This window comes from Aythya ferina (assembly GCF_964211825.1).
Source record: "Aythya ferina genome assembly, chromosome: 5".
NCBI classification, from domain to species: Eukaryota; Metazoa; Chordata; class Aves; order Anseriformes; family Anatidae; genus Aythya; species Aythya ferina.
In genome coordinates this window covers 9,920,143-9,934,916 of record NC_140301.1, presented here as the reverse complement: position 1 = coordinate 9,934,916, position 14,774 = coordinate 9,920,143, and the positions used below count along the sequence as shown (strand labels likewise).

General features: G+C 34.9%; 1 protein-coding gene across 2 annotated transcripts in view; it reads left to right on the top strand.

Annotated features, from left to right (window-relative positions):
* The window catches only part of LUZP2 (leucine zipper protein 2), a 183,610-nt gene that overhangs the window by 68,453 nt on the left and 100,383 nt on the right, over positions 1-14,774 (top strand). For both annotated transcript variants that reach the window (XM_084520766.1, XM_084520765.1), the window contains exons 2-3: positions 12,633-12,750; positions 14,237-14,307. In XM_084520766.1, coding sequence (XP_084376892.1) covers positions 12,633-12,750; positions 14,237-14,307 — 189 coding nt within the window. The remainder of the gene's footprint in view (positions 1-12,632; positions 12,751-14,236; positions 14,308-14,774) is intronic.

The window sequence follows — 14,774 nt, the reverse complement described above, 5'->3', positions numbered from 1 at the left end:
ATAATTGAGTATAATTGAAATCCTTGATGCATATTTGTTGTAGTTAAACATCTGGGTGTAAATAAAACAAGGTAAAATACATCACTCTGAAAGACTGGACTTGTCCTTGGTAAGTGATCTCATATTGTAATTCCCCCTGAGAAAACCATTCTCAAGTTCAGGTACAAGCTAAATCAATAAACCCTTTAAATTGCTGCTGGCTTATATAGGTTGTACGCATTTTCTAACCTTCTTGGAAAGTGTAGGGGTAAATAGAAGTGCCTCCTTTACAGCCTCCTGAAAGACTGACTACTGTTCACTTTGATGTGGGAATTTGTAACTAATCTGTGCTAAAGCTTGGATTGTTTCTCACAGTCAGGCTACTCCTCAGTACTACATCCAAGTGCAGTAGGAAAGGTGTTTAAAACTAAGTGTTTACAGCAGGGGATAAGATCTTCCCCAGGCCTTTGCCTGTGATATTTGAGGTCCAACAACAGCAAAAAAGCTTAGTTGTCTGTGGCACTCAGTGTTTCCAGAGAAGTGGAAGCTCCTCAAGATTGAACTCCCTGAAGAGTAAGCCATATCAGAGAGAAGTTGAGTATAAGGTAAAGCTAACTGATGTAATTTATTTAACTGGTGCAAGATATTTAAGTGCCTTTTGACCTTCACTTCTTCCTTATGTAGCTAAGTGCTTGCACGACTCTGTGCAGGAGGGCAGATTTAAGACAGGAGAATACATACACACTAGCTGGACCTGATATTTCCATGACCTTTATTTTTCTTGAGAGGGGAATTACAGAGGAGGTTTTTTAAGTTGTGTATAGAGTTGATCAAATTTGTATTCCTGAACAATTTTTAACAAAACTCTTTATTGGATTTTGTTGTTATAGGAAAAAAAAAAAAATGAACGATCTGAATGAAATGATGAAATCTGGCATGTCAGGTGTTGAGGAAAATGTAAATACAGTACTATCTGTAGACTGTAAGTTGGAGAGTGTACCGATATTAGTATGCTCATAACTAGGGAAATCTCTCCAGCAGATGTAAAAAATGACATCGTTGAAGCATTGCTAGAACCAATTTTTCCATAGTTATTTTGAGCTCATTTGAGTGACAGCCACAAAAGACGATACACAAGTTAATAATAAAAATAAAAAGTTGTGGAAGTCACAATAAGAAAAATTATAAATGTTGACAATTGTATTAAGTCATGTCTGGCTTCTGGCTGAGTTAAAATAGGCTGGAGCTGAAGGAAGCTCTTCCTTTTGGGGAGAGAAGTTGTGGTGGTTTTACTCAGGTGGGCAGCTGAGCTCCACCACAACCGCTCTCTCACTCACACAAAAGTGACGGCCAGTATATTGAACCAGCCTCCTTAGTTTGCACATATGGTGAATTTCATGCACGTTCATGTGCCATTCTCTGAAACAAACCTTTGATCTCACAAAGTGCATTGACAAAGAAGTTCGCTATGTAGCATTTGCTTCCATTGATCCTGAAAACCTATGCAATGGAAATGTCATTCAGAGCAGATATGGAATGAGAAGGGAAACAAATGTATGTTCACAGCTGTTCTGTGTCAATTAGATACTCTCCAAGCAAACTTGGTTCACATAGCTCTTGATGTAGCTGGAGAAGGGCTTATATTGCTGTGAACCTGATAAAAACTTTAAAGTGAAGTTAAGAGGTAGATTTTGTTCCATCTACAAGATGTACCAGGTGCTAGTTGCTGATGAAGGAGGCATATGTTGAGGGAAGCATTAGTGCATGAGAAAAGGAAAGTCTGTAGGAAGTGAGATGGGCATTTGCTTTTGGTGTTTGCTTCTTATGTATATATATTTTACACATAGCTGCATTTCACCAATCCAGAAGGATTTTCTCAACAGCAAATACTAATTTGCATGAAACTTGTTAACAATGTTTTTCTTTAGCACTTGTTTTACACTCTGTACCTGGTAAATTTAGCTGTTTCCCTTCTGATCCCATCCCTTGTATTTCTCATTTTGATGTATGCAGAAAATAAGTATTTTTTAAAATTAAAAAAAAAAAAAATTAGTCAAAACTGTTAGGAATACTTATATTTGCACTTGGTAATGTTTTGCACTATAGTTTATGCTGTGACCTTTGAAAAACCTCTCAGATATCTGTAGTTCTCACAGTCTCTCTAAAAAGCAGGAAAAGTTATAAAAGTAGAGTGATATACTGCTGTTCCTAAAGTGAGTTAACGATGAAGCTGCTATGGAATCAGTGTCGAACTGTCAGAATGGTATATTCTTGTAGTTTTAGTTTCTTATTGCTCCGTGTCACAGAAGCATCATGGTCTTGCCTTGAACGAGAGCTGTGTGTCAGGGCTTAGCAAGCCCTGTCTAAGAGGAGGATGCGAGCAAGAACAGGGTGGCGAGACTCGGTATAGGCTATGAATCATCAAATGAGAGCAGAGTAGTAGCTGAAACTGCTGGAATGCATACCACGGTGCCAGGGAGGGCTGATCTGACAATAGGCTTGTATTAACAGCTGGCTGTAAAGGTATGTGTTTGCCCCAAGCTCAAGTGTACCCAACACATGAGTGGCTAGCAGGGAGCATCTTAAGCAACTGTATTCAGTTGGGTGTATGTACGGCTTTGATTGTGAAGCTTGTCCTGACGCAGCCTGTCCCTTGCCTAATCCATTTAATAAACTGAGGCTACTAATGTCTTGTGTTCCTTTTCCCCTTGTGATACTCTGTGTTCACTAAGGATGTTCACTCTCATGAAAAAATGATCCAGTTGTGATTGAGTCATTTGGATAATAAAGCGATAGATGCTATGGGAAATCCAAGGTCAAAACAAACAAACATTGTTTATAAAGTGCTTTAGTCACTGAACAAGTAAAAACAGTGGGAACACTAATGTCAAGAAGGGAGCAGATCTCCTGAATACTCTGTCATAGACTTCAAGGGAAAACCATAAAAGACTTGATTTAAGGAGTGCTCCGAATCTCACCTACAAACCAGTAACGTGAGTTTCAGAATGGATGGATGACATGGTAATTAATAGTTTCCACTAACCTAGAATTTCCATCATGAAGAAAAAAAAAATTTACCCGGATTTTTGGAAATATAAAATCTGTCTTAGGAGAAAATACATGAAGTAAACCTAAAGTAAAGAATGAAAGCATATATGTTTTGCTGTTCCGTTCTATTGTGTCATTTTTTGGAGTCTATCGATTCACACATTATTCTGTTATTTCAGATCTATTACTGATGAATTGCCAAGTTACACACAGATTTTATTAAGTACATATTTTATTAAGCTTAACTATGTGAAGACTAGTTGTGTACAGTCTTGATAAAGGGAAAAATCAATATCAGTCCAATGGCAATATCAGTTACTTAACTTCCGTATCACTTTTCTTTTTGTGCAACTTCTGATTCGGTAAATTTTTGAGTGGAATAAGAAAGGAGCACTTTACAAGAAAAAGGAGTAATGAATTAATATACGTTGCTCTATATATCTTTTACAAGGAAAACCACAAAGTAGACAAGGCAATGTTTTTTGCATGTACCTTATTCTGGATAGATTTCTATGCCTGGATTAGAGAGGATTATACCTCTGACATATAAATTTGCAATATTTTGGCAAATGTTAGATACAGAAATACTTTTCATTTATTTTGCATTTATAATTCTTTAAAATCTATTTAAATAACTTATTTATTTATTTTCAGCATTTCTCTTTTTCATGTTTCAGAAGTTGACATGTTTTTGAAATTGCCAGTTCTTAGCTTTCTGGGTAGAATTTTTTGTTCCTGATAATTTGTGTTCACTAGTTTTAGACTTAGTTATTCCAGGTTTCCCTCACATAACTTCTGCTGAAAACAGACCTCTCAGAATTTTGTTGTTTAGGAGTCAGAGACAGCAGCGGTCCTTAGTTGCTTGCTTAGTTGTTTGCTTAGCTCTCCCAATTGCTATCAAGGACTTCTTAGTACTTTTAAGCTGCTCAGGTATTTGTCTTTTGTTTAGATTTCAGCCTGCTGCTCAGAATTTCATATTTATTTTGTGCTGCTTCTATGTCTTCTTAGGCACTCTGACTTTTTTAATCCTGTTACATTTTATGCAACCCATGATCATTCCTATGGTACTGTACCTTGATGCTTAACAGGTACCGCAGTATTTGAATTGCCTTTCCTTTCTCTTTACTTGCCCTATTGGAAAAGAAAGAGAACCTGATGATCGCATCATGTTGAAAATCAGTAAAGTAACATCATGGCTAAAGTCAAGATAACAGTTTTGATTGTTTGGCCAATATATGACCCTAACAAGAAATGCTTTTTGGAATTTATATTGTATTAGAAATAGAACTGTATCATATCTAAACAATTCAATTCCAAACAAATGTGTGCTATATCAGCAACAAGTTCAATAGTTCTCAATGCAATAGAGGTCTCCTTAAGTAAAGATTTATAAGAACATGGATGTTTATACAGAACAGCAATTAAATACATAATTAGGTTGTGTGCATATTTTAAGCAAGTGTTTGAAGTTTATTGAGGACGCTGTTCAAGAAGTGGCGAATAATTTGCAATAAATCAATTGCAAATGAAACAGGTATCATGGATGTGTGACTGCATCATTGCTGTGCCAATATGAAGAAAAAAGCAACATTTTAAAAAATTCTCTTTGGGATCTTGAAGTAATGTTTCAAGTACTCCAAATCAACAGCATTGCAGAACACGCAGTCTTCTGTTTAGTGCAAGCTCAAAGGATATATTATTTTGAGAAAAACTGTTTTCACTGTGGACTGAACCAAGTTAAAAGTGGCTGGATACCATAAAGACAAATTTAATGTTAAATTGATCATAGTTGTCCTTTCTGGTAGAAAATGAACTATACAATTGCTTCTGTCTCTTCTGTTTATTGTTCTGGTGCTGCTGTTAACAGGGTGAAGAGCAGGTACAAGGACAGAACTGCTGGCAGAATTGCTGAGCAGGTAACTTACGCATTACAAGGAGATAGTTAACTTTTTTTTTTTCATTTCATGACAGATTCTGTAAAACAAATCTTTAGATAAATAGAACAGAATATTCTTACTCTTATTCCTTCAGGAAAGAAGCCTCCTGAAGTGTTTTGTGGAGTGTTTCTTGGGTATAATTATCTATCAGATAGATTAAAAACAAAACTAATGAAGCAACAAAAACAAAATCATAGAATGGCTTGGGTTGGAACGGACCTCAAAGATGACCTAGTTCCAACACCCTTGCCATAAGCAGGGACACCACCCACTAGATCAGGTTGCTCATCTAACCTGGTCTTGAATGCCTCCAGGGATAGGGCGTCCACAACCTCTCTGGGCAACCTGTTCCAGTGCCTCACCACCCTCTGAGTGAAGAACTTCCTCCTAACCTCTAATCTCCCCTCTTTCAATTTAAAACCTTTTCCGTGCATCCTGTGAATATCTGTTTGAGCAAAGAGGTGCTTTCCATCTCTTTTAGAAGTCTTCACTTACTGAGTGCAGGCAAATGACATGTGATACCAAGCGGGTAGCTCAACATTAAGACAAGTCATGTTTAGTTTTAAAAATTGAGTGGATAAAATTGATTCAAATTAGTTAACCTTGTACTGTGTTGCTAGCCTTTGTACAGCCAGCGCAAATGTTGAATGGACTTTGGTAAATCCAGATCTGAAGAAAATACTGCTTGGTGATCATAACACATCTTGGTATGATTATAGGATTCCAGCTTGCATTTAAAGCAAATGTTCCTTGAGACATGTGTCTGTCTAGAAGTAATTATCCATGATAGCCATAGGTCTTGTGCATGTTTACAATTGTATGTGTCTTGGAGTGTGTATATACGGACTTGTGTATGTAGAATCAAATGATCTGTGACTAATTTCTCATCTTGTTGCCTCTGTTATTAAAAAAAATATATATATATAAGTTTTAGAACTTTGATTTCTAGAACTGTTGTCTGATTAGAGATGACCGGTGACCTTTTCTAAACTAAGTTGCTGAACAGTGAAACAGATTTTCATACTATCCACATTGACTTTTTTGCTAAGTGACATAGTATTATCTAAATTTTATCTTTATTGAGATAACAGCTTAGATAGAAAAAGAGTGGGAGGTTTCCTATAGATGTCAATATGCTGCTAAGTCTATTTTTATTAACAGCAGAACTAAATGTAAAATTCTAAACCAAGCAAGAGAAGAAATTATATAGCTAGCTGTGACAGAAATGCTAGCCTGACTATTGTCAGAGATGTTGGAAGAAAACATTGTTCATTATCTCTTGAGAATACTACAAGAGTACTGAATTGAAGGGTAGTAACATTGAGGTCATAGTCAAAAGTTTTAAATTTGCAGCAGGAAATCTGAACAGAGGAAATATTATAGATAAAAATGATGAAGAATATCAGAACTGAAACATAATTATGTTAACTATCCAGAAGAGAATGTTTTTTGAATGAATGTTTTTTCTATTACAGACTAAACCATGTAGAACTGATATGAAAAGTATCAGTTCACATGCAGTAGACAAGTCTATAGTTATACAGTCTGTACTTGAACAGTTGTAGTGAGTTTGATAACTTAGAGAAGATTTAAGTGTCTTTTCCATTTTATATCAGTATGGATTTATGGATTCAGTAAAGATTCATTGCTATAGGTAAAGTGCCTGCTGAATGTTGGATTAAAGAAAAAAAGGCTTGGCCCGCCTTTCTATGTTTGGAAGGGGGACACTTCTTTAGCATGTAGTCACAGGGTTCTAAACAGTCCTTCATGAAGTTTACTTTTGTGGTCTAAGCAGTTTTCAGTAGATCAATAGAAGTGTGTTTGTTTGTTTGTTTTAATGAAGTTACACAGGACAGGTCAACTTGTTGTTTCATTTCTTGTGGCCATGTATCTAAGCCAACTACAAGTTTTCAGAAGTTCTCCTTCGGTTTCATTAGTCACTGATGGGAACTGACATTTGCACGTTTTCCCTGGTGGGTCATGGATTCTACAGAGTCAAGAGTCTGCCAAAAAGATGCGAGGTTATTTTTGTTTTGTTTTGTTTTACAATCAGTGCATGCTTAGTAGTCATGTAAGTATTGACAAAGTGGTTTTTATTGGAACTGCTAATAAAACAAGCCTGGACCACATGCTTATTTATTAGTCTTAGTAGGTGGGGTGAAATATTCCAACCAAATATTTTGATGCACAAACTACGGAGGTCAGATAAATAATTTGCCTTGGTTTTCCCTAAATCCACAACTTTTTGGCTTCGTTTAATTTATTTTTTCAGTTTCAAACACAATGTTCAGATAATTCCCAAATACAAAACATATAACATAGATGCTATTTGAGTGCGGAGAATTTTTGTATCTGACAAAGACTGGATTTCAGCAAGGACTTATCTACTGTTCATTTTAAAGCTTATGGGATTTTGTTTTCCAATTGTCATTTTCATTCATAATTGACTGACATCAGATTAATATACTATAATATTATTATAGTATAATATTATAATATTAATATACTTTTATTATTTTTATTAACTATTATTATATTATAATATTAATATAATATTATAATATTAATATACTATAATATACTATAATATAATAACTGAGTCTAGACGGTATTATATCTATAATATATATTATAGATATAGTACATATTGCCTACTTCATTTAGGTAACTGGATGATTTTGTTTGTTGGCTAATAATGACTTCCCTCACACTGAATTGCTATATCAAAAATACTCATTTATGAAGAGAAAAAGCAAGTGTGGTGTCCTGTTATCATTAACAGTGATTTCCATCTCAATTTTGCTTATTTTTACAAATTTAGAGATCCTTATCTTCAACTTCCAGGTATGTTGATTCAGAATTGTGATGAGTCTTTCTCACTTGAATACAAACTGCATCCACGTATACCCATCTGCCCTCAAGAATCTCTCTTAAGTGATTGTTTTAGAAACACCTGGGCCATCCTGCACTTGGCAAGTGTACTTTGTAAACAATATTGTTGTTTATGATGCATGGAAAAGAATGCAGTCTACTATTTTCAGAACTATCGGTGCTTTAAAACAAACAAAAATGCCTAACACATTAGAGCTGTGTCCTTTTCATAATCTTACCTCACTTTATTTGAATTTACAGTAGGATGTCCTCAACTGTTAATTGTAAGTAGAGCAGAAAAATGAAAAATAGAGAAAGCGTCTTTTATAAGTGACAACAGATTACAAGTGATATAAGAATATGTGACAACGGATTTGCTGAAAGATGCATCCATCTAAGCTTCTTGTCTTAAACTGGAGGTTTACAGTTGTTTTAAATGTCTCTGACTGCAATGAAAGCTTGTGTACCATAAGTAATTGAAATCTGTATAAAAGTTGTCATTTCAAAGAAAAGCTTTGTAAACAGTCAGAAAACAAAATCAATTTTCCTTTGTCCTGCTATTCTATCTAATATTCAGTGAGAAACTTGATACATATTTTGAAGACTAAAAGCTGCACTTCTGATGTTTAAGGAAATAACAGTCAGACATGGAGTGATGGAAAGGTGGAGTTGCTACACATTAGTCTCTTACATGCTAAAACTTAGAATCCATTGAAATGTTTTCTCTGATACATTCAGTTGTGTCAGTAAGAGTAATAGAAGAGTCAAAACAGCTGACTAAGCTTAGAACTATAAGGGAATGTCATTCACTGAAAACAAATGATATCGGGATTTACACTGACACTACGTCAATAGTCTGGTGATATATATGCGAAACAGCTTGCCATTACAGTCTTGCAGATTACCTTAACATGCAAAGTATTTCTAAATTATTCTGTTTTATAATATACATTTTAAAAAACATATTCTTAATAAAATGTTTAATATTTGTTCTAGTCTTAGGTAAGTATGCTGATAATGACAATTTTGCAGAATGATGTAACTGGTGTAACCTACTACTCAGAGAACAGATTTAATCTCTGTATAATTAACTAGTGAAGCTCCTAGAAATAGGTTTAAACTTATTTTCCCCATGTGTAGTTTACTGCAAAAGAAGTACAAAACTCAGACAGTTTTTAAGTTTGGAAGGTTTCTGAAATTTGCTGGAATTTTGCAGTGTTTATGGCATAGTATGGTGCCACACTGATTGAGTCAACTTTTTCCCAATCTGTCCTGGCACCCAAGTTGGGCATAAGCCTATCATTCAGTTGAGAGCTTGTTTTTCTGGTTGCAAGAATCCATTCTCTCTTCACACTCCCATAACACCTCATCAAGTCTAAACATTTGCCTATAAGCCTCATAATTTTACTTATTTTTCTTTCTCCTCAATGATGAAGGATGATGGCATTCTTCTTAAAGAGCTGTATGATTCAGATACCTAGATAGAGCTTTGATTTCCCTTCTATACAAATCAGAGGAATTACTCTGTTTAAGTCTGGTCGAATTGCTTTACGTCTTATGACTTTTTTTTGTTTGTTTTTCTTAATTAAATAACTATCTTGTTAATCACATTCAGAGGAGTTTGATATTTGTCAGAACCAAATTCTGTATTTCTTATATTTATGGACTTCTTAGCTTGTGATTTAGAGGATTTCACATAACAAATACTGCTACTATGTCATGATGGGAACAATTCATTTTTTAATATGAATTTCAGAAAATAACAGCACAGCTACAGGATATGGATATGCTGTTGTGGAAAAGTGACTTCTAGAATGGTCTGTCTGTCCATATTTAAAATTATATTGCATATGTGTGTAAGACTTTCCAAAGAGAGTTCATCAAATGAGAGGGAGACTGAATTTCAGTTACTCATAATTCAAGAAGGGAGGAATAAGAAAAACAATTGATTGCTTAAGTCTTTGTTTTATCTTTGCTTAAACTCAGTCCTGGGAATACTTTTTTTATTAAAGTGCAAAAGTGAAGATATATTTAATTTTTTGAAATGAGAGTCCTTGAGTAGTTGAATAATCTAAGTGATTCATGACTCAAAATATAGTATACCATATAAATACAAAATACTATTTTTGTATTGACGAATTCACTTTTTTTTTTTTTTTTAATTTTATTTTTCACTTTAAATTGCTCTTGGTTGGTCTAAATAACCTAACTTTTCAATGTAGAAATTGCAGTCGTATTATAAATAGCCATGTGCAAAGTTGAATTTTACTGTTATCAGATACATGAACACTGTCCATGGACACAGTGCTAAAAGCCAAAGATTGATATCAGGAGTAATATTGTCAACAATTTAAGGAACAATTAAATTAACAATTCTTTAGCAATTGTCAAAGAACAAGCAATTTAAAGTTCTGGACAGGGCTTTAATTCGAAGTGATTATTTAAGACAGTGTTACCACCTGGTTGTTTTTTTAATGCAGGGTTTCACTTTAAACAAAAGCATGACATTTTAGTGGCAAAAGGCTAATACATGTTTTGTGCTTCTTAAAGAAGAATGGAAATGGTGACCATACTGAAACTACCTGACCATTTTAGCAGGAGGAAACCCGTGCTTGACCTCTGTTCATTATCAAATTAAAATAGGAGTATTCTCTGAAGCTTGTCAGGCTGGTTACACTTAATATTGTTCCTGGCACCGAGGTGAGCCAGCTCTTTTACTGTGATGTATGCCTCATTAAAAATCACATATAGCTGGGGTGGTGACAAAAGCTGTAGGTGTTCATAAAGCTTAATGCAGGAGATTTTATATTTGTTGCACGTAACAACTAAAAGGTTATCAAGTGTTCTATTATTGGCTAGATTTAGTTCAGTAAAAGTAAAGTTTAGTAACGTAACAGTAGGTTGTCACGCAACTTGAGAGAAACATCTGAAGCAAAATGTGGGTTGTAAATAATGCTGAATTGTGGCAGGTTCAAATTCTCGGAATATGGATTTTCCTTGTAAACCTGTGATGTGACTGACTTGTGTTTGATCACATACTTCTGATAACATTGGTAATTATATATCAAGGACAACCAGATTGACTGCTGTTGAGTTACTACATAGGTTACAAGTAATCGAGTCCTGACATAATCTCCTTGCATGGGCTTTGCCCTAAGTGTTCATAAAGCTGTTCTCAGAGGCACTTCTTATTCCCCAACAATATTTCCAATTTTTCCTTTTATGTGGTAGATGAACAGAACAGAAATGGTATGAAACCACCATTTCTTCTAATAAAGTTCATTCACAAATTGAGAGGAAAAGCAAAACATATCAAGAGGACAAAATAACTTGCTGAAAGCTGAGTACTTTATTTATCAGGTAAAGGAAGCATTACGTTTTAGTTTGTGTTTTTCCATCCTGGGAAAACTTAAGATATTTTGTTATTGGGGGGTGGGGAAAGCCCTCTCTCCTCTCTTCTTCTTCAGCTGTCCTCTAAAATAAAACTTCTACTGAAAAATGAAAAATTCAACCTAGTGTGTGCTGATGATCTTCACTGAAAGTATTGGATATTACGCTGCAGGCCAAAACATCCCTGTTCTTATTTTTGCAGCAGTGAGAAAGTGGAGATATTTGTGTGTCATTAGAAAAATGCAAACTCAAACAGCTCCATGCTTTTTGATCTGCCACATTCTGGCAGTGTGAGCAGAATATAATTATTGGTCAAACTTAAAACTTCAATATAAAGTAAAGATACTTTGCGATAAAAGGAAGATATCTATGGTGATTAGGTAGCATATTAGTGACTTGCGCTGCTTAAGAGCATACTCAAAATCCATTAAAAGCATGTTAAGATCACCATTTAACTTCAAGATCCTAGGTCTGATCAGAAAATAGCACCAGTGTTGCAGAGTTGAGGTTCTTTGTTCCCCTTCTTTCTTAGAGACACTAAGAATTACTTGCAAGTAGAGTTACTGCAAGGTCAGTGGAAAAAAAGACTCCCTACTGCACTTGTACAAGGAATAGATGTTTACTCATCAGTCTTCTTCAAAACTGTGATTTTAAATGAAAAAAAAAAAAAAAAAAAGTTGTTTTATAATTATCTGAGATGTCTGCTTTTTAAATGAAATGGCATGTGAGGGTTGGATCCGTATTTCATTGAACCTAAACCAATTTATCAGATGGATTTCACTGGGGATTTTACAGAAAACTTTAAAAACTATAATTACTTTCTAAGTAAAAATTACCATTTTAAAAAGGAATAGGCGAAATATTTTGACTTACTAATTAATTCATATTTAAGTTTGATTCCTCTTAGCATATTTTTGATTCTAGTTTGTACTGCAGGGAGGTTTCAGTCGGGGGAAATTTTTATATGAAATTGTCTTTACAAAGTTCAGACAGCACTGAATCATTCTTTCCCCAAATTACTGGATGTCATGAAGCTTCATACTGTGAAAGTTTTGCTTGGCTTCGTGTGTGGAATATCTTTCAAAACAAGAAAAATCTCACACTATGCCATCATTCCTGTTAAACACATCCTTTCTGTCTCTTTTTCAACACAAACAATACACAATGCCAGTGTTTTGGTCTGGTTTATATATTCAGATGCAGCACATGAGGTTAACATTTAACGCATCTGTTTATCTAAATTGGGAGAAGGCAAGTTGTTATAAAGGGTAGGTGGAGGGGGGGACCTTCCCAACATACCAATTTGGGATCTTGCTGGAGTTAATTAAATTTGGATGAACTAAGACTGTTTTCAAATACATTGAGGAATGTTGCAAGAGGATCTCATGCTTTTGTTTTCTGTGTTAGACAGGGCTATGAAGAACTGGAGAGACAGCTGAAGGAAGTCTTTAAGGAAAGGAGCAATATCCTTCGTCAATTGTCGAAGACTTCTAAAGAACTTGAGGGAATTAAAGTAAACCTCCAGGTTAGGTTACCTCTGGGTTTTTGTAACATAGGATTGCACCCTATTTACTTGAAAAATTTGTTGTTGTTGATCTTTATATGCAAATAATAATTTTGTTGATTTGCACTGAAATTAAAATGGATATTTTCAAGGAAAATGCAATCTGAATGAATCTGAAATCCCTCTGACTCAGTAAATAAAATAAAATATAGTACAGTAGAACAAAAAGAGGAACAGAACCAGAATAAGCTGTCTTAGTGGGCTTACCCTGCACATTTACCCTGGCAGCTACTAGGAAGGGATTTCCTTTACTGTTGTAGGCTGCATCTTTGCTGACAAATTGCATATACACAGCCTAGTGTAGCTGCTGACTTTACCTTGCTGATATGCCATCTACGCAGAGTCACTGGATTTACTGCAGGGGATTACTTTACAAGTTCAACTGATAAATTGTATTAGATGAGCTGGCAGTCAGCCAACTAGAGCTGAGACACTTCTGCATTTAACCTGGGAGATTTTGGGGGTATTGTACATAAACTGAAAGGACAATAGTTAGATTAAGTTCACAGTCAAATCAGCACATCAGAGTGAAAAGTAGAGTAAAGATCCTGCTCTGGATCCGAAGTACTGAAATCACCAGATGATCACCCAAGAGCTTGTTTGTCTTTGACTGATACGGTGTGCTGGTCTAGTGAAAACATTCAGGCTCCCTTTAAGTTGAGATTTTTCCCTGTATTACATGCCTTTTTAATGGATGGTATTTTTCTGACATTGCATATTTACCTTTATAATATTTATAATATTTATAATATTTACCTGGTATAAGCTTGCTGGGAAAAAATGTATGGTGTAGCATCCTGCTGTCTGTTCACAGAAAAAATGGGTACTGTGTGTCAGTAATATACTGTAGTACATTATTGTGTTATATCATCTTACAAGATTTCTCTGGTTCTAATTAACGTGAACTGTTACCTATAGAACATTTTCTTACTCCCCCTCCCCTGTCCCTTGCTGCCTTAAGTACTTTACCAATCCTTCTTTTATTGTACTTTTTTTTTTTTCTTATTTGTTATAGAAATGTGATTCACCATGAAGCTACTTTATTTTAGAATGGGATTTTTTAATGCAGCAAAGTTGAAGGTAGTACTCAGCAAAATTATACAGTGAGGTATTTTAGACTTAATGCTTCAGAGATGCAAAGAGGTCTCTGGTGTTATATTTTGTACTCACACTTGTATTTGTCTTGCCTTCTTAATGTTTTTTTTTTTTTTTGTTGGCTTCTAAACTTATGTGATCATTTCTCACCTAATACTTGAGACACAACAGGTGTTCAGTTAGCAGTGCTGAGTTAGGCTGAAAAGTCAGGCTATTTCTCCTTTTGTAACCTTGTCTCATTAATACCTGTAATTCACTGGGAATGTTTTATGAAAGAGGTCCCAATTAATCATTTCACAAATGAAAAGCATTCAAGATCTCTTTGGTAATTTGTTTCTTGCTTTGTTACCAGTCTCTGAAAAGTGATGAAGCATCAGCCAGAGGTGATGTGCAGAAACTTCTGGAATTGGGCCAAAAGCAAAGGTAGGACACACCTTCTTCCTTTTCTTTCCTTTCTAGACAAAAAGATGTAAGATTACGAAGGCCATCCGTCTTTCTGCCTTAAATTATAGACGCTAATGTAGTCTGGGTGCTGCTGATCACAAGAGTAACAGTAAAATAGAAGCAAGGAATGTTATTCTGGGAAATTTTGAAAACAAATAACATATAAGCTGATATTGGACATATACGAGGAAAAGGCATTAAAATGCTACAGTGAGATATCTCCTAATGAAAAGGGTTTTGACCCTTCTACATGACAATTTCTATTTGTTAGTACTGTTATTTCTCAGCACTCTGTGACCTAATTCTCTTAAATATTGGAATTCAAACATAACTAATATAGAGAGCTGTCACTTCATCTGAAACAATGTTTCTCAATGTCTAGAGAGAAAGACATATATTAAAAACTTAATGAAGTACAGTGCCTACTGCCTTCATTGATAGAAATG